The 21,317-nt window shown below is 43.9% G+C and overlaps 1 protein-coding gene across 1 annotated transcript in view; it reads right to left on the bottom strand.

The window, feature by feature from the left end:
* The window catches only part of Rrp5 (Ribosomal RNA Processing 5), a 151,611-nt gene that overhangs the window by 35,536 nt on the left and 94,758 nt on the right, over positions 1-21,317 (bottom strand). The window contains exon 11 of the mRNA XM_071668104.1: positions 2,405-2,656. Coding sequence (XP_071524205.1) covers positions 2,405-2,656 — 252 coding nt within the window. The remainder of the gene's footprint in view (positions 1-2,404; positions 2,657-21,317) is intronic.

Here is a 21,317-nt window from a genome sequence, read left to right as displayed (position 1 = left end):
ATAAAAGAAAGAGACAGGAGGTCAAGAGAAAGGTGCAAGAGGTGAAAAAAAGGGCAAATGAGAGTTGGGGTGAGAGAGTATCATTAAATTTTAGGGAGAATAAAAAGATGTTCTGGAAGGAGGTAAATAAAGTGCGTAAGACAAGGGAGCAAATGGGAACTTCAATGAAGGGTGCAAATGGGGAGGTGATAACAAGTAGTGGTGATGTGAGAAGGAGATGGAGTGAGTATTATGAAGGTTTGTTGAATGTGTTTGATGATAGAGTGGCAGATATAGGGTGTTTTGGTCGAGGTGGTGTGCAAAGTGAGAGGGTTAGGGAAAATGATTTGGTAAACAGAGAAGAGGTAGTGAAAGCTTTGCGGAAGATGAAAGCAGGCAAGGCAGCAGGTTTGGATGGTATTGCAGTGGAATTTATTAAAAAAGGGGGTGACTGTATTGTTGATTGGTTGGTAAGGTTATTTAATGTATGTATGACTCATGGTGAGGTGCCTGAGGATTGGCGGAATGCGTGCATAGTGCCATTGCACAAAGGCAAAGGGGATAAGAGTGAGTGCTCAAATTACAGAGGTATAAGTTTGTTGAGTATTCCTGGTAAATTATATGGGAGGGTATTGATTGAGAGGGTGAAGGCATGTACAGAGCATCAGATTGGGGAAGAGCAGTGTGGTTTCAGAAGTGGTAGAGGATGTGTGGATCAGGTGTTTGCTTTGAAGAATGTATGTGAGAAATACTTAGAAAAGCAAATGGATTTGTATGTAGCATTTATGGATCTGGAGAAGGCATATGATAGAGTTGATAGAGATGCTCTGTGGAAGGTATTAAGAATATATGGTGTGGGAGGAAAGTTGTTAGAAGCAGTGAAAAGTTTTTATCGAGGATGTAAGGCATGTGTACGTGTAGGAAGAGAGGAAAGTGATTGGTTCTCAGTGAATGTAGGTCTGCGGCAGGGGTGTGTGATGTCTCCATGGTTGTTTAATTTGTTTATGGATGGGGTTGTTAGGGAGGTAAATGCAAGAGTTTTGGAAAGAGGGGCAAGTATGAAGTCTGTTGGGGATGAGAGAGCTTGGGAAGTGAGTCAGTTGTTGTTCGCTGATGATACAGCGCTGGTGGCTGATTCATGTGAGAAACTGCAGAAGCTGGTGACTGAGTTTGGTAAAGTGTGTGGAAGAAGAAAGTTAAGAGTAAATGTGAATAAGAGCAAGGTTATTAGGTACAGTAGGGTTGAGGGTCAAATCAATTGGGAGGTGAGTTTGAATGGAGAAAAACTGGAGGAAGTGAAGTGTTTTAGATATCTGGGAGTGGATCTGGCAGCGGATGGAATCATGGAAGCGGAAGTGGATCATAGGGTGGGGGAGGGGGTGAAAATTCTGGGAGCCTTGAAGAATGTGTGGAAGTCGAGAACATTATCTCGGAAAGCAAAAATGGGTATGTTTGAAGGAATAGTGGTTCCAACAATGTTGTATGGTTGCGAGGCGTGGGCTATGGATAGAGTTGTGCGCAGGAGGATGGATGTGCTGGAAATGAGATGTTTGAGGACAATGTGTGGTGTGTGTGGTTTGATCGAGTGAGTAACGTAAGGGTAAGAGTGATGTGTGGAAATAAAAAGAGCGTGGTTGAGAGAGCAGAAGAGGGTGTTTTGAAGTGGTTTGGGCACATGGAGAGAATGAGTGAGGAAAGATTGACCAAGAGGATATATGTGTCGGAGGTGGAGGGAACGAGGAGAAGAGGGAGACCAAATTGGAGGTGGAAAGATGGAGTGAAAAAGATTTTGTGGGATCGCGGCCTGAACATGCAGGAGGGTGAAAGGAGGGCAAGGAATAGAGTGAATTGGAGCGATGTGGTATACCGGGGTTGACGTGCTGTCAGTGGATTGAATCAAGGCATGTGAAGCGTCTGGGGTAAACCATGGAAAGCTGTGTAGGTATGTATATTTGCGTGTGTGGACGTATGTATATACATGTGTATGGGGGGTTGGGCCTTTTCTTTCGTCTGTTTCCTTGCGCTACCTCGCAAACGCGGGAGACAGCGACAAAGTATAATAAAAAAAAAAAAAAATATGCATGTTTGGGCATTTATATATATACATGTGTATGTGGGTGGGTTGGGCCCTTCCTTGTCTGTTTCCTTGAGTTACCACACTAGCGCAGGAGATGGCGGTTAATTGATGTTAAAATGTGTATGGATTCACACAAACAGAATATTCTCTCAAATAATTTCCTAATGGCAGAATACACTCCTCAGTGATGAGTTAATATTGCATTGATAATTTTTTTTTTTTTTTATACTTTGTCGCTGTATAATTATCAATTGAAAAACACCCCTGTTAAAATCAACAAGCAAAATTTTGCATCAAATCGAATGAAAATAATTTTCTCTTAAAAAAAATAGTGTCATGGTTAAGTACCTTAGCCGATGTTTCCTCTTCTTCGCTTTCAGAAGAATCTTTTTCTACATTCTCAACAGTATCTGGGACCTCCCATACAAATCCAGTGCCTAATTTAAGGCATGATTTGAGTCTTCTGGAAGTTTTTAGTTTGTCATCATCGGAATTCACATTCTCATCCACTCCACTATCAACTGCTTCCATCTGGTTCCCTTCACCTACATACATTTCTTGTTGTTTCTTTTTGCTTATCTTAGGCTGTTTTTTCGACTTCTGTAAATAGAGAGAATCTTAGAGTGTGTCAGCCATCCACAGGGTAGAGCAAAACATAATTCTGGGTTGAATAGCAAGAATAAATCATAAACAAAATCTTTTCTCGCAACATTTTCAAATATATATAAAATCAAATTAAACTACAAAGGGCCATTTCCAGTAGATATGACAATCTCCCTCCTTAACAAGCTCAAGTAAATACAATTAAATGAAACTTACCTTTGTGATCTTGAATGAGGCATTCACTGAAAACCTAAGGAGAGCACATTCCTGGTCTATAAGCTTAGGTCAGCGGACAAACATGATCTAATCAAACTGACCTGTTTTAAAATTTTACTTTTTCCATTTTTTCTTTGCAAATGATCTTGAAAGATTCCAGAGCCTTACTGCAAATGAGTTAGCCACCTCAAAGTGAGGAAATCTCCCAACAGTTTCCACATAAGACACCTCTATCCAGACAAATTCACTGAATTTGGAGCTTTTGTGAGTGTGAACTCCTTGCATATATCTACATAATTTCAAATTGGATTTACTGGACTTTGCCTGCTTTGAGTTACAATGTGTGTGAAAAGCTAATTTTGGAGAGGCTATTTACCTATTCACAGAAAGGAGCCTATCTATCACTACTAATGGGTGTACCATAACCTTGAAGCTACAAGAACCCCTAGAAAAGGGGCTGAGGAGAAGCACCATAACCCTGTCAAAAAAGGATGGATCCTACAGACTGTGTGTGAATGAATGTGGCCTTTTTTGTCTTTTCCTGGAGCTACCTCGCTGGAGATGGGTGTGTGTGTTGCTATTTCATGTGTGGCGGGTTGGCGACAGGAATGGATGAAGGCAGCAAGTATAAGTATGTACATGTGTATATATGTATATGTATGTATACATATACAATGCATACATTGAGGTGGCTTGATCGAGTAAGTAATGTAAGGGTAAGAGAGATGTGAGGAAATAAAAAGAACGTGGTTGAGAGAGCAGAAGAGGGTGTTTTGAAATGGTTTGGGCACATGGAGAGAATGAGTGAGGAAAGATTGACAAAGAGGATATATGTGTCGGAGGTGGAGGGAACGAGGAGAAGTGGGAGACCAAATTGGAGGTGGAAAGATGGAGTGAAAAAGATTTTGAGTGATCGGGGCCTGAACATGTAGGAGGGTGAAAGGCGGGCAAGGGACAGAGTGGTATACCGGGGTCGACGTGCTGTAAATGGATTGAATCAGGGCATGTGAAGCATCTGGGGTAAACCATGGAAAGTTCTGTGGGGCCTGGATGTGGAAAGGGAGCTGTGGTTTCGGGCATTATTACATGACAGCTAGAGACTGAGTGTGAACGAATGGGGCCTTTGTTGTCTTTTCCTAGTGCTACCTCGCACACATGAGTGGGGAGGGGGATGTTATTCCATGTGTGGCGAGGTGGTGATGGGAATGAATGAAGGCAGACAGTATGAACTGTGTGCATGTGTATATATGTATATGTCTGTGAGTGTATATATATGTGTACATTGAGATGTATAGGTATATATATTTGCGTGTGTGGACGTGTATGTATATACATTGTGTATGGGGGTGGGTTGGGCCATTTCTTTCGTCTGTTTCCTTGCGCTACCTCGCAAACGCGGGAGACAGCGACAAAGCAAAATAAATAAATAATAAATACATTGAAACATATTTTTTATATATTGTACTTAATTGCTGTCTCCCGTGTCAGTGAGATAGCACAAGGAAACAGACGAGGAATGACCCAACCCACCCACATACACATGAATATGTATGTATATGTGCATATACACATGTATATGTATGTACATGTGCATTTATGTATATATATATATATATATGTGTATGTGGGTGGGTTGGACCATTCCTCGTCTGTTTTCCTTCCACTACTATGCTGACACGGGAGATAGTGATTAAGTATAATAAAAATATAAAAAATAAACAAACCATAGATTGATAATAAAGCCTGTCCAAACTTCAATAAAAATGAATCCAGAATACTACTATTTCAGATAGAGGTGTCTAAATGGGTGTGAATGTAATGTTACGATATCAACACTTATTCAGGCAAGGTCCTCAGTAACATATATGTTACAAATACTACTGATCCTTGTCTTGCAAGGACGTTATAGATTTGTTGTTTCACAACGGGATAACACAATCATAAAGTTATGGGACTGAATTAAAGACCAGCATTACATTAAATCTACTTATAATGAAAGAAGTCAAGTGTACAAAGATAGGCACATAAATCAGGCATGAATCATTACGTTAACACTGAGCATGAATTTAACATTGAACATGAGTTAACCTTCCAGATAAGATTTCAAGCCAGGAGATCTCTTTCCTTTATGACAGTTCTTCGATAACATTACACTTTGATAATTATAACGGGCTTACAGGCTTACAGCACAGTAGGGCTTACAGACTTACAGCAGGGATTACAGACTTACAGCAGGGATTACAGGCTTACAGCACAGCAGGGCTTACAGCACAGCAGGGCTTACAGACTTACATGCTTACGGCAGGGGAGACCACTTAACTCGCTGGGCTAGAGAGAGAGGGATCTCACCGGGTGTCATGGGTATATATTACAAAGACAAGTCTCCGCCCTGCTAGCTATAATGCCACCCTTGATTGGCTATGGGACTCAGAACACTCGTGACTGGTTGGGGTATTCTAGCGACGCACATCTGGGCAGCTCAACCTCCTCTTGATTGACAGCTCAAGGACAAATGACCATCTGGTAAATTATTAAGCCTAACACTTGGTGGGAACAGAAGCTCCGAGCCATTCTCGGGCATCACTCCTCGCCCTGATAAGAAATGGCAACAACAACATACACGAGGACAAACATACGTGATATATATATTTTTTTTCGGTCTCCCGCGTTTGCGAGGTAGCGCAAGGAAACAGGCGAAAGAAATGGCCCAACCCACCCCCATACACATGTATATACATACACGTCCACACACGCAAATATACATACCTACACAGCTTTCCATGGTTTACCCCAGATGCTTCACATGCCCTGATTCAATCCACTGACAGCACGTCAACCCCGGTATACCACATCGCTCCAACTCACTCTATTCCTTGCCCTCCTTTCACCCTCCTGCATGTTCAGGCCCCGATCACTCAAAATCTTTTTCACTCCATCTTTCCACCTCCAATTTGGTCTCCCTCTTCTCCTCGTTCCCTCCACCTCCGACACATATATCCTCTTGGTCAATCTTTCCTCACTCATTCTCGCCATGTGCCCAAACCATTTCAAAACACCCTCTTCTGCTCTCTCAACCACGCTCTTTTTATTTCCACACATCTCTCTTACCCTTACGTTACTTACTCGATCAAACCACCTCACACCACACATTGTCCTCAAACATCTCATTTCCAGCACATCCATCCTCCTGCGCACAACTCTATCCATAGCCTACGCCTCGCAACCATACAACATTGTTGGAACCACTATTCCTTCAAACATACCCATTTTTGCTTTCCGAGATAATGTTCTCGACTTCCACACATTCTTCAAGGCTCCCAGAATTTTCGCCCCCTCCCCCACCCTATGATCCACTTCCGCTTCCATGGTTCCATCCGCTGCCAGATCCACTCCCAGATATCTAAAACACTTCACTTCCTCCAGTTTTTCTCCATTCAAACTCACCTCCCAATTGACTTGACCCTCAACCCTACTGTACCTAATAACCTTGCTCTTATTCACATTTACTCTTAACTTTCTTCTTTCACACACTTTACCAAACTCAGTCACCAGCTTCTGCAGTTTCTCACATGAATCAGCCACCAGCGCTGTATCATCAGCGAACAACAACTGACTCACTTCCCAAGCTCTCTCATCCCCAACAGACTTCATACTTGCCCCTCTTTCCAAAACTCTTGCATTCACCTCCCTAACAACCCCATCCATAAACAAATTAAACAACCATGGAGACATCACACACCCCTGCCGCAAACCTACATTTACTGAGAACCAATCACTTTCCTCTCTTCCTACACGTACACATGCCTTACATCCTCGATAAAAACTTTTCACTGCTTCTAACAACTTGCCTCCCACACCATATATTCTTAATACCTTCCACAGAGCATCTCTATCAACTCTATCATATGCCTTCTCCAGATCCATAAATGCTACATACAAATCCATTTGCTTTTCTAAGTATTTCTCACATACATTCTTCAAAGCAAACACCTGATCCACACATCCTCTACCACTTCTGAAACCACACTGCTTTTCCCCAATCTGATGCTCTGTACATGCCTTCACCCTCTCAATCAATACCCTCCCATATAATTTACCAAGAATACTCAACAAACTTATACCTCTGTAATTTGAGCACTCACTCTTATCCCCTTTGCCTTTGTACAATGGCACTATGCACGCATTCCACCAATCCTCAGGCACCTCACCATGAGTCATACATACATTAAATTACCTTACCAACCAGTCAACAATACAGTCACCCCCTTTTTTTAATAAATTCCACTGCAATACCATCCAAACCTGCTGCCTTGCCGGCTTTCATCTTCCACAAAGCTTTCACTACCTCTTCTCTGTTTACCAAATCATTTTCCCTAACCCTCTCACTTTGCACACCACCTCGACCAAAACACCCTATATCTGTCACTCTATCATCAAACACATTCAACAAACCTTCAAAATACTCACTCCATCTCCTTCTCACATCACCACTACTTGTTATCACCTCCCCATTTGCGCCCTTCATTGAAGTTCCCATTTGCTCCCTTGTCTTACGCACTTTATTTACCTCCTTCCAGAACATCTTTTTATTCTCCCTAAAATTTAATGATATATATATATATATATATATATAGTGGTGATGTGAGAAGGAGATGGAGTGAGTATTTTGAAGGTTTGTTGAATGTGTTTGATGATAGAGTGGCAGATATAGGGTGTTTTGGTCGAGGTGGTGTGCAAAGTGAGAGGGTTAGGGAAAATGATTTGGTAAACAGAGAAGAGGTAGTGAAAGCTTTGCGGAAGATGAAAGCCAGCAAGGCAGCAGGTTTTGATGGTATTGCAGTGGAGTTTATTAAAAAAGGGGGTGACTGTATTGTTGACTGGTTGGTAAGGTTATTTAATGTATGTATGACTCATGGTGAGGTGCCTGAGGATTGGCGGAATGCGTGCATAGTGCCTTTGTACAAAGGCAAAGGGGATAAGAGTGAGTGCTCAAATTACAGAGGTATAAGTTTGTTGAGTATTCCTGGTAAATTATATGGGAGGGTATTGATTGAGAGGGTGAAGGCATGTACAGAGCATCAGATTGGGGAAGAGCAGTGTAGTTTCAGAAGTGGTAGAGGATGTGTGGATCAGGTGTTTGCTTTGAAGAATGTATGTGAGAAATACTTAGAAAAGCAAATGGATTTGTATGTAGCATTTATGGATCTGGAGAAGGCATATGATAGAGTTGATAGAGATGCTCTGTGGAAGGTATTAAGAATATATGGTGTGGGAGGAGAGTTGTTAGAAGCAGTGAAAAGTTTTTATCGAGGATGTAAGGCATGTGTACGTGTAGGAAGAGAGGAAAGTGATTGGTTCTCAGTGAATGTAGGTTTGCGGCAGGGGTGTGTGATGTCTCCATGGTTGTTTAATTTGTTTATGGATGGGGTTGTTAGGGAGGTAAATGCAAGAGTTTTGGAAAGAGGGGCAAGTATGAAGTCTGTTGGGGATGAGAGAGCTTGGGAAGTGAGTCAGTTGTTGTTCGCTGATGATACAGCGCTGGTGGCTGATTCATGTGAGAAACTGCAGAAGCTGGTGACTGAGTTTGGAAAAGTGTGTGGAAGAAGAAAGTTAAGAGTAAATGTGAATAAGAGCAAGGTTATTAGGTACAGTAGGGTTGAGGGTCAAGTCAATTGGGAGGTGAGTTTGAATGGAGAAAAACTGGAGGAAGTGAAGTGTTTTAGATATCTGGGAGTGGATCTGGCAGCGGATGGAACCATGGAAGCGGAGGTGGATCATAGGGTGGGGGAGGGGGCGAAAATCCTGGGGGCCTTGAAGAATGTGTGGAAGTCGAGAACATTATCTCGGAAAGCAAAAATGGGTATGTTTGAAGGAATAGTGGTTCCAACAATGTTGTATGGTTGCGAGGCGTGGGCTATGGATAGAGTTGTGCGCAGGAGGATGTATGTGCTGGAAATGAGATGTTTGAGGACAATGTGTGGTGTGAGGTGGTTTGATCGAGTGAGCAACCTAAGGGTAAGAGAGATGTGTGGAAATAAAAAGAGCGTGGTTGAGAGAGCAGAAGAGGGTGTTTTGAAGTGGTTTGGGCATATGGAGAGGATGAGTGAGGAAAGATTGACCAAGAGGATATATGTGTCGGAGGTGGAGGGAACAAGGAGAAGAGGGAGACCAAATTGGAGGTGGAAAGATGGAGTGAAAAAGATTTTGTGTGATCGGGGCCTGAACATGCAGGAGGGTGAAAGGGGGGCAAGGAATAGAGTGAATTGGAGCGATGTGGTATACCGGGGTTGACGTGCTGTCAGTGGATTGAATCAAGGCATGTGAAGCGTCTGGGGTAAACCATGGAAAGCTGTGTAGGTATGTATATTTGCGTGTGTGGGCGTATGTATATACATGTGTATGGGGGGGGGGTTGGGCCATTTCTTTCGTCTGTTTCCTTGCGCTACCTCGCAAACGCGGGAGACAGCGACAAAGTATAATAAAAAAAATAAATAAAATATATATGAACATGTGGGCACACACACTCGTGTTCGTAACACCCCCCTCCTTAAAGGAGAAAATTCCTGGAAGAGGAATTTTCTTACCTTAAGAGCGGGATAAACAATCAGCTAACACAATCTGTTAACACGTGAGGTGTGCTAAAACAATGTAACATATAAATTGTACATAACAAGGCCCACCTATTTAATATTGACTCCGTTCCCATAACTTATGAACATTTTGAAAGGGGTTGGTAGTCAGTGCACTTAAAGTGATTGGCTGAAGGGCACAAGTATACAGTGTTATAATACAAATAGCAAAAACAAAGGTTACTTCTATGATTGCATGAAAAACACATACAGAAAGTGCTACAATACAAATAGCAAAACAAAAGTTCCTTCTTTATGGTGGGGCTATCTGTTTGGGCTCAACCTTCTCTCTGTCCTCCTGCATGGGGGACCTCACCAGCCTTTACAACACTGGCGGCATTCACAGCTAATCTGGTTGGAACCTGCAAAATAAAACTGTTGAAAAGTAGGGTTCCTAACTAATAAGAGAGACTGTCTCACACTGCTCATTCCAAACATCTGATATCATTCTTCAATAAATCTGTCAGAGGGGTTACAACTGTTGCAAAATTTACAATGAACCCTGAGAACGGACAGCCAAGGGTTGACCTGGCTGCTGTAGTTGAAGCAACACCTTGTCGTCCGCCTCAAATCTTCTCAAACGAGACCGTTTGTCAGGCCATACTGTCCTCCGTTCCTGAGTTTCTCTTGAATGGGCGCGAGACAAATCCTCAGGCTCACCCACTGAATCTCGTTCAGACTCGAAACTAGCACAGGAGGTATCACACAGCTTCTCCTCACTAATTTCATTCTCATGGAGAGTCTTCTCTCTTGAATGGTTGTGAGACAAACCCTCAGTCTCAACGGAGTCTACACCAGGGGAGAGGGTATCACAGAGCTCCCTCTCACTAGACTCACTCACAGGGAGAGACTTCACCTCCTCCGTTTTAACGGAGTCTACACCACGGGAAAGGGTATCATACAGCCTCCTCTCGCTGGCCTCATTCTCAGGGAGAGTCTTTAAGTCCACTGTCTCAACAGAGGCTACACCAGGGGAGAGGGTATCATACAGCTTCCTCTCGCTGGTCTCAGTCGGGGGGGAGAGTCTTAACTTCCTGCATTTCAACGGCTATGTCCTCAGGCACACGGCCTGCCGTGCCAGCTGTCATAGACCTGGCATCATCGTGGTTGGGGACTAACTCTGGTACTTCATCAAGCTGCACTGCCTCCGTGGACTCCACCGGGCCCTGTAAGTGACACCGGCACTGGATTCATCTTTCCACCCACTAGGTCACTGCCTAACACAAATTCCACACCTGAGACAGGTAACCTATCCACAACCCCTATGAGAGCATGGCCCGTGAAGAGATCTGTTTCTACCCTCACATCGACTAGTGGAGCTTCCTTGGGACCCGACAGTCCATCTAGCAAGACTCGGTCTCCAAACTCTTCTCGCGGCACCAAGCCATCCAACATCAGGGACTGCAGCACACCAGAATCCCGTAATACGGTCACTTTTCGTCGTACACCACATCTACTAACATAGCCCTCAGACAGGAACGCATTGTAGTTCCCACAGAACGGATCCTTAACTACAGATTGATTAACACTCTCGCAACCCCTCTTTTCCTAAGAGCAGGGACAGCCTCACCTACTTTACTAAGTGGCCCTAAAGTTGGGACGAGATTCACCGATTTACTCATGGTAGAATCTCTGGATTCCTTCTCTCGAGCCCAGCAATCCCTCACCTGGTGCCCAGCCTTGCCACAATAAAAACAACTCTTAACTCTGAAGGCATATGATAGAGTTGATAGAGATGCTCTGTGGAAGGTACTAAGAATATATGGTGTGGGAGGCAAGTTGTTAGAAGCAGTGAAAAGTTTTTATCGAGGATGTAAGGCATGTGTATGTGTAGGAAGAGAGGAAAGTGATTGGTTCTCAGTGAATGTAGGTTTGCGGCAGGGGTGTGTGATGTCTCCATGGTTGTTTAATTTGTTTATGGATGGGGTTGTTAGGGAGGTGAATGCAAGAGTTTTGGAAAGAGGGGCAAGTATGAAGTCTGTTGGGGATGAGAGAGCTTGGGAAGTGAGTCAGTTGTTGTTCGCTGATGATACAGCGCTGGTGGCTGATTCATGTGAGAAACTGCAGAAGCTGGTGACTGAGTTTGGTAAAGTGTGTGAAAGAAGAAAGTTAAGAGTAAATGTGAATAAGAGCAAGGTTATTAGGTACAGTAGGGTTGAGGGTCAAGTCAATTGGGAGGTGAGTTTGAATGGAGAAAAACTGGAGGAAGTGAAGTGTTTTAGATATCTGGGAGTGGATCTGGCAGCGGATGGAACCATGGAAGCGGAAGTGGATCATAGGGTGGGGGAGGGGGCGAAAATTCTGGGAGCCTTGAAGAATGTGTGGAAGTCAAGAACATTATCTCGGAAAGCAAAAATGGGTATGTTTGAAGGAATAGTGGTTCCAACAATGTTGTATGGTTGCGAGGCGTGGGCTATGGATAGAGTGGTGCGCAGGAGGATGGATGTGCTGGAAATGAGATGTTTGAGGACAATGTGTGGTGTGAGGTGGTTTGATCGAGTAAGTAACGTAAGGGTAAGAGAGATGTGTGGAAACAAAAAGAGCGTGGTTGAGAGAGCAGAAGAGGGTGTTTTGAAATGGTTTGGGCACATGGAGAGAATGAGTGAGGAAAGATTGACCAAGATGATATATGTGTCGGAGGTGGAGGGAACGAGGAGAAGAGGGAGACCAAATTGGAGGTGGAAAGATGGAGTGAAAAAGATTTTGTGTGATCGGGGCCTGAACATGCAGGAGGGTGAAAGGGGGGCAAGGAATAGAGTGAATTGGAGCGATGTGGTATACCGGGGTTGACGTGCTGTCAGTGGATTGAATCAAGGCATGTGAAGCGTCTGGGGTAAACCATGGAAAGCTGTGTAGGTATGTATATTTGCGTGTGTGGGCGTATGTATATACATGTGTATGGGGGGGGGGTTGGGCCATTTCTTTCGTCTGTTTCCTTGCGCTACCTCGCAAACGCGGGAGACAGCGACAAAGTATAATAAAAAAAATAAATAAAATATATATGAACATGTGGGCACACACACTCGTGTTCGTAACACCCCCCTCCTTAAAGGAGAAAATTCCTGGAAGAGGAATTTTCTTACCTTAAGAGCGGGATAAACAATCAGCTAACACAATCTGTTAACACGTGAGGTGTGCTAAAACAATGTAACATATAAATTGTACATAACAAGGCCCACCTATTTAATATTGACTCCGTTCCCATAACTTATGAACATTTTGAAAGGGGTTGGTAGTCAGTGCACTTAAAGTGATTGGCTGAAGGGCACAAGTATACAGTGTTATAATACAAATAGCAAAAACAAAGGTTACTTCTATGATTGCATGAAAAACACATACAGAAAGTGCTACAATACAAATAGCAAAACAAAAGTTCCTTCTTTATGGTGGGGCTATCTGTTTGGGCTCAACCTTCTCTCTGTCCTCCTGCATGGGGGACCTCACCAGCCTTTACAACACTGGCGGCATTCACAGCTAATCTGGTTGGAACCTGCAAAATAAAACTGTTGAAAAGTAGGGTTCCTAACTAATAAGAGAGACTGTCTCACACTGCTCATTCCAAACATCTGATATCATTCTTCAATAAATCTGTCAGAGGGGTTACAACTGTTGCAAAATTTACAATGAACCCTGAGAACGGACAGCCAAGGGTTGACCTGGCTGCTGTAGTTGAAGCAACACCTTGTCGTCCGCCTCAAATCTTCTCAAACGAGACCGTTTGTCAGGCCATACTGTCCTCCGTTCCTGAGTTTCTCTTGAATGGGCGCGAGACAAATCCTCAGGCTCACCCACTGAATCTCGTTCAGACTCGAAACTAGCACAGGAGGTATCACACAGCTTCTCCTCACTAATTTCATTCTCATGGAGAGTCTTCTCTCTTGAATGGTTGTGAGACAAACCCTCAGTCTCAACGGAGTCTACACCAGGGGAGAGGGTATCACAGAGCTCCCTCTCACTAGACTCACTCACAGGGAGAGACTTCACCTCCTCCGTTTTAACGGAGTCTACACCACGGGAAAGGGTATCATACAGCCTCCTCTCGCTGGCCTCATTCTCAGGGAGAGTCTTTAAGTCCACTGTCTCAACAGAGGCTACACCAGGGGAGAGGGTATCATACAGCTTCCTCTCGCTGGTCTCAGTCGGGGGGGAGAGTCTTAACTTCCTGCATTTCAACGGCTATGTCCTCAGGCACACGGCCTGCCGTGCCAGCTGTCATAGACCTGGCATCATCGTGGTTGGGGACTAACTCTGGTACTTCATCAAGCTGCACTGCCTCCGTGGACTCCACCGGGCCTGTAAGTGACACCGGCACTGGATTCATCTTTCCACCCACTAGGTCACTGCCTAACACAAATTCCACACCTGAGACAGGTAACCTATCCACAACCCCTATGAGAGCATGGCCCGTGAAGAGATCTGTTTCTACCCTCACATCGACTAGTGGAGCTTCCTTGGGACCCGACAGTCCATCTAGCAAGACTCGGTCTCCAAACTCTTCTCGCGGCACCAAGCCATCCAACATCAGGGACTGCAGCACACCAGAATCCCGTAATACGGTCACTTTTCGTCGTACACCACATCTACTAACATAGCCCTCAGACAGGAACGCATTGTAGTTCCCACAGAACGGATCCTTAACTACAGATTGATTAACACTCTCGCAACCCCTCTTTTCCCTAAGAGCAGGGACAGCCTCACCTACTTTACTAAGTGGCCCTAAAGTTGGGACGAGATTCACCGATTTACTCATGGTAGAATCTCTGGATTCCTTCTCTCGAGCCCAGCAATCCCTCACCTGGTGCCCAGCCTTGCCACAATAAAAACAACTCTTAACTCTGAAGGCATATGATAGAGTTGATAGAGATGCTCTGTGGAAGGTACTAAGAATATATGGTGTGGGAGGCAAGTTGTTAGAAGCAGTGAAAAGTTTTTATCGAGGATGTAAGGCATGTGTATGTGTAGGAAGAGAGGAAAGTGATTGGTTCTCAGTGAATGTAGGTTTGCGGCAGGGGTGTGTGATGTCTCCATGGTTGTTTAATTTGTTTATGGATGGGGTTGTTAGGGAGGTGAATGCAAGAGTTTTGGAAAGAGGGGCAAGTATGAAGTCTGTTGGGGATGAGAGAGCTTGGGAAGTGAGTCAGTTGTTGTTCGCTGATGATACAGCGCTGGTGGCTGATTCATGTGAGAAACTGCAGAAGCTGGTGACTGAGTTTGGTAAAGTGTGTGAAAGAAGAAAGTTAAGAGTAAATGTGAATAAGAGCAAGGTTATTAGGTACAGTAGGGTTGAGGGTCAAGTCAATTGGGAGGTGAGTTTGAATGGAGAAAAACTGGAGGAAGTGAAGTGTTTTAGATATCTGGGAGTGGATCTGGCAGCGGATGGAACCATGGAAGCGGAAGTGGATCATAGGGTGGGGGAGGGGGCGAAAATTCTGGGAGCCTTGAAGAATGTGTGGAAGTCGAGAACATTATCTCGGAAAGCAAAAATGGGTATGTTTGAAGGAATAGTGGTTCCAACAATGTTGTATGGTTGCGAGGCGTGGGCTATGGATAGAGTGGTGCGCAGGAGGATGGATGTGCTGGAAATGAGATGTTTGAGGACAATGTGTGGTGTGAGGTGGTTTGATCGAGTAAGTAACGTAAGGGTAAGAGAGATGTGTGGAAACAAAAAGAGCGTGGTTGAGAGAGCAGAAGAGGGTGTTTTGAAATGGTTTGGGCACATGGAGAGAATGAGTGAGGAAAGATTGACCAAGATGATATATGTGTCGGAGGTGGAGGGAACGAGGAGAAGAGGGAGACCAAATTGGAGGTGGAAAGATGGAGTGAAAAAGATTTTGTGTGATCAGGGCCTGAACATGCAGGAGGGTGAAAGGAGGGCAAGGAATAGAGTGAATTGGAGCGATGTGGTATACCGGGGTTGACGTGCTGTCAGTGGATTGAATCAGGGCATGTGAAGCGTCTGGGGTAAACCATGGAAAGCTGTGTAGGTATGTATATTTGTGTGTGTGGACGTATGTATATACATGTGTATGGGGGTGGGTTGGGCCATTTCTTTCGTCTGTTTCCTTGCGCTACCTCGCAAACGCGGGAGACAGCGACAAAAAAAAAAAAATGTTACTGGCGACCTTGCCTGAATAAGTGTTGAGATCGTAACATATAAATTAGCGACCTTGCCAGGATTTTTCTTGCCTTAACAGAATTAACAGAATTAACAGAATCTTGATTGACAGCTCAAGGACAAATGACCATCTGGTAAATCATTAAGCCTAACGCTTGGTGGGAACAGAAGCTCCGAGCCATTCTCAGGCATCGCTCCTTGCCCTGATAAGAAATAGCAACAACAACATACACAAGGACACACATACATGATATATATATATACGAACATGTGGGCACACACACACGTGTTCGTAACAGTAACCAAGATGAGAAAAAAGGAGATAGGTAGTATGTTTGAGGAAAAGGAACCTGGATGTTTTGGCTATGAAAGGAACAAAGCTTAAGGGTAAAGGGGAAGAGTGGTTTGGGAATGGGAGAGAGATGGGTGATTATTGGTGCCTATGCACCTCGTCATGAGAAGAAGGATTATGAGAGGCAAGTGTTTTGGGAGCAGCTGAGTGACTGCGTTAGCAGTTTTGATGCACAAGACCGGGTTACAGTGATGGATGATTTGAATGCAAAGCTGAGTAATGTGGCAGTTGAGGGTATAATTGGTGTACATGGGGTGTTCAATGTTGTAAATGGAAATGGTGAAGAGCTTGTGGATTGGTGTGCTGAAAAGGGACTGGTGATTGGGAATACCTGGTTTAAAGAGACAGATATACATAAGTATATACACAGGAGTAGAACACATGGCCAGATAGCATTATTGGATTATGTGTTAATTGAAAGGCATGTAAGAGAGACTTTTGGATGTTAAATGTGCTGAGAGGGGCAGCTGGAAGGATGTTTGATCACTATCTTGTAGAGGCAAAGGTGAAGATTTATAGAGGTTTTCAGAAAAGAAGAGAGAATACTGGGGAGAAGAGAATGGTGAGAGTAAGTGAGCTTGGAAAGGAGATGTGTGAGGACGTATCAAGAGAGATTGAGTGCAGAATGGCAAAAGGTGAGAGCAAATTATGTAAGGGGAGTAGGGGAGGAATGGGATGTACTTAGGGAGGCAGTGTTGGCTTGCATAAAAGATGCATGTGGCATGAGAAAGGTGGGAGGTAAGCAGATTAGACAGGGTAGTGAGTGGTGGGATGAAGAAGTAAGATTGTTAGTGAAAGAGAAGAGAGAGAGGCGTTTGGACGATTTTTTGCAGGGAAGTAGTGCAAATGACATGGAGATGTATAAAAGAAAGCAGCAGGAGGTCAAGAGAAAGGGACAGGAGGTGAAAATGAGGGCAAATGAGAGTTGGGGTGAGAGAGTATCATCAAATTTTAGGGAAAACAAAAAGATATTTTGGAACTGGGTAAATAAAGTGCATAAGACAAGAGAACAAATGGGAGCATTGGTGAAGGGGCAAATGGGGAGGTAACAGCAAGTAGTGATGAAGAGAGGAGATGGAGTGAGTACTTTGAAGGTTTGTTGAATGTGTTTGATGACAGAGTGGTAGATGTAGGGTGTTTTGGTCAGGGTGGTGTGCGAAGTGAGAGGGGTCAGGGAGAATGGTTTGGTAAAAAGAGAAGAGGTAGTGTAAGCTTGAAGGAAGACAAAAGCTAGCAAGGTGGCGGGTTTGGATGGTATTGCAGTAGAATTTATTAAAAAAGGGGGTGACTGTATTGTTGATTGGTTGGTAAGGTTATTCAATGTATGTATGGATCATGGTGAAGTGCCTGAGGATTGGCAGAATGCATGCATAGCACCATTGTGCAAAAGCAAAGAGGATGAAGGTGAGTGTTCAAATTAAACAGGCATCAGTTTGTTGAGTATTCCTGGGAAATAGCATGGGAGGGTATTGATTGAGAGGGTAAAGACATGTACAGAGCATCAGATTGGGGAAGAGCAGTGTGGTTTCAGAAGAGGATGTGTGGATCAGGTGTTTGCTTTGAAGAATGTATGTGAGAAATACTTAGAGAAACAGATGAATTTGTATGCAGCATTTATGGATCTGGAGAAGATATATAATATGGTTGATAGAGATGCATTGTGGAAGGTTTTAAGAGTATATGCCACGGAAGGTAAGTTGCTAAAAGCAGTGAAAAAGTTTTATTGAGGATGTAAGGCACCTGTATGAGTAGGAAGAGATGAAAGTGATTGGTTCCCAATGAATGTCAGTTTTGTGACGGGGTGCATATTGTCTCTATGGTTGTTTAATTTGTTTATGGATAGGGTGGTTAGGGAGGGAAATACAAGAGTTTTGGAGAGAGGAGCAAGTATGAAGTCTGTTGGGGATGAGAGGGCTTGGGAAGTGAGCCAGTTGTTGTTCGCTGATGATACAGCACTGGTGGCTGATTCAGGTGAGAAACTGCAGAAGTTATGACTGAGTCTGGTAAAGTGTGTGAAAGAAAGTTGAGATTGAATGTGAATAAGAGCAAGGTTATTTGGTTCAGTAAGATTGAGGGACAAGTAAATTGGGATGTAAGTTTGAATGGAGAAAAATTGGAGGAAGTGAAGTTTTTAGATATCTGGGAATGGACTTACGGATGGGACCATGGAAGCAGAAGTGTCACAGGGTGGGGGAGGGGGTGAAGGTTCTGGGAGCATTGAAAAATGTGTGGAAGGTGAGATCGTTATCTCGGAGAACAAAAATGGGTATGTTTGAAGGTATGGTGGTTCCAACAATGTTATATGGTTGTGAGGCAAGGGCTATACATAGGGTTGTAAGAAGGAGGGTGGATGTGTTGGAAATGAGATGTTTGAGGACAATAGGTGGTGTGGGGCAGTTTGATCGAGTAGGTAATGAAAGGGTAAGAAAGATGTGTGGAAATAAAAAGAGTGTGGTTGCAAGAGCAGGAAAGGGTGTGTTGAAATGGTTTGGACACATGGAGAGAATGAGTGAGGAAAGACTGACAAAGAGGATATACGAGTCAGAGGTGGAGGAACGAGAAGTGGGAGACCAAACTGGAGGTGGAAGGATGGAGTGAAAAAGATTTTGAGCGATTGGGGCCTGAATATACAGGAGGGTGAAAGGTGTGCAAGGAATAGAGTAAACTGGAATGATGTGGTATACTGGGGTTGACATGGTGTCAATGGATTGAACCAGGACATGTGAAGTGTCTGGGGTAAACCATGGAAAGGTCTGTGGGGCCTGGATGTGGAAAGGGAGCTGTGGTTTCGGTACATTACATATGACAGTTAGAGACTGTGTGAACAAATGTGGTCTTTTTTTGTCTTATCCTGGCACTACCTTGCTAGTAGGGGAAGAGGGGGGATGTTATTTCATGTGTGGTGGGGTGGCGATGGGAGTGGATGAAGGCAATAAGTATGAATAAGTATGTGTATATATGTATATGTATGTGTTATGTATATACTGAAATGTATATGTATATATATATGCGTGTACAGGCGTTTATGTGTATACATGTGTATGTGGGTGGGTTGGGCCATTCCTTGCCTGTTTCCTTGCGCTACCTCACTATTACCTCACTAGTGGTGATGTGAGAAGGAGATGGAGTGAGTATTTTGAAGGTTTGTTGAATGTGTTAGATGATAGAGTGGCAGATATACAGTGTTTTGGTCGAAGTGGTGTGCAAAGTGAGAGGGTTAGGGAAAATGATTTGGTAAACAGAGAAGAGGTAGTAAAAGCTTCGCGGAAGACGAAAGCCGGCAAGGCAGCAGGTTTGGATGGTATTGCAGAGGAATTTATTAAAAAACGGGGGTGACTGTATTGTTGACTGGTTGGTAAGGTTATTTAATGTATGTATGATTCATGGTGAGGTGCCTGAGGACTGGCGGAATGAGTGCATAGTGCCATTGTATAAAGGCAAGGGGGATAAGAGTGAGTGCTCAAATTATAGAGGTATAAGTTTGTTGAGTATTCCTGGTAAATTAAATGGGAGGGTATTGATTGAGAGGGTGAAGGCATGTACAGAGCATCAGATTGGGGAAGAGCAGTGTGGTTTCAGAAGTGGTAGAGGATGTGTGGATCAGGTGTTTGCTTTGAAGAATGTATGCGAGAAATACTTGGAAAAGCAAATGGATCTGTATGTAGCATTTATGGATCTGGAGAAGGCATATGATAGAGTTGATAAAGATGCTCTGTCAAAGGTACTAAGACTATATGGTGTGGGAGGCAAGTTGTTAGAAGCAGTGAAAAGTTTTTATCGAGGATGCAAGGCATGTGTACGTGTAGGAAGAGAGGAAAGTGATTGGTTCTCAGTGAATGTAGGTTTGCAGCAGGGGTGTGTGATGTCTCCATGGTTGTTTAATTTGTTTATGGATGGGGTTGTTAGGGAGGTGAATGCAAGAGTTTTGGAAAGAGGGGCAAGTATGAAGTCTGTTGGAGATGAGAGAGCTTGGGAAGTGAGTCAGTTGTTGTTCGCTGATGATACAGTGCTGGTGGCTGATTCATGTGAGAAACTGCATAAGCTGGTGACTGAGTTTGGTAAAGTGTGTGAAAGAAGAAAGTTAAGAGTAAATGTAAATAAGAGCAAGGTTATTAGGTACAGTAGGGTTGAGGGTCAAGTCAACTGGGAGGTAAGTTTGAATGGAGAAAACTGGAGGGAGTAAAGTGTTTTTGATATCTGGGAGTGGATCTGGCAGCGGAGGGAACCATGGAAACGGAAGTGAGTAATAGGGTGGGGGACGGGGCGAAAATCCTGGGAGCCTTGAAGAATGTGTGGAAGTCGAGAACATTATCTCAGAAAGCAAAAATGGCTATGTTTGAAGGAATAGTGGTTCCAACAATTTTGTATGGTTGCGAGGCGTGGACTATGGATAGAGTTATGCGCAGGAGGGTGGATGTGCTGGAAATGAGATGTTTGAGGACAATATGTGGTGTGAGGTGGTTTGATCGAGTAAGTAATGTAAGGGTAAGAGAGACGTGTGGAAATAAAAAGAGCGTGGTTGAGAGAGCAGAAGAGGGTGTTTTGAAATGGTTTGGGCACATGGAGAGAATGAGCGAGGAAAGATTGACCAAGAGGATATATGTGTCGGAGGTGGAGGGAACGAGGAGAAGTGGGAGACCAAATTGGAGGTGGAAAGATGGAGTGAAAAAGATTTTGTGTGATCGGGGCCTGAACATTCAGGAGGGTGAAAGGCAGGCAAGGAATAGAGTGAACTGGATCGATGTGGTATACCGGGGTCGACGTGCTGTCAGTGGAGTGAATCAGGGCATGTGAAGCGTCTGGGGTAAACCATGGAAAGTTCTGTGAGGCCTGGATGTGGAAAGAGAGCTGTGGTTTCGGGCATTATTGCATGACAGCTAGAGACTGAGTGTGACCGAATGGGGCCTTTGTTGTCTTTTCCTAGCGCTGCCTTGCACACATGAGGGGGGAGGGGGATGTTATTCCATGTGTGGCGAGGTGGCGATGGGAATGAATAAAGGCAGACAGTGTGAATTGTGTACATGTGTATATATGTGTGTGTGTGTGTGTGAATATATATGTGTACATTGGGAGCCTTGAAGAATGTGTGGAAGTCGAGAACATTATCTCAGAAAGCAAAAATGGGTATGTTTGAAGGAATAGTGGTTCCAACAATGTTGTATGGTTGCGAGGTGTGGACTATGGATAGAGTTGTGCGCAGGAGGATGGATGTGCTGGAAATGAGATGTTTGAGGACAATGTGTGGTGTGAGGTGGTTTGATCGAGTAAGTAACGTAAGGGTAAGAGAGATGTGTGGAAATAAAAAGAGCGTGGTTGAGAGAGCAGAAGAGGGTGTTTTGAAATGGT

The sequence above is a fragment of the Panulirus ornatus genome, chromosome 12 (genome assembly GCF_036320965.1).
Source record: "Panulirus ornatus isolate Po-2019 chromosome 12, ASM3632096v1, whole genome shotgun sequence".
In the NCBI taxonomy this organism is placed as follows: Eukaryota; Metazoa; Arthropoda; class Malacostraca; order Decapoda; family Palinuridae; genus Panulirus; species Panulirus ornatus.
Note: the sequence above shows the minus strand (reverse complement) of the source record. Positions and strands in the feature narration are given on the sequence as shown.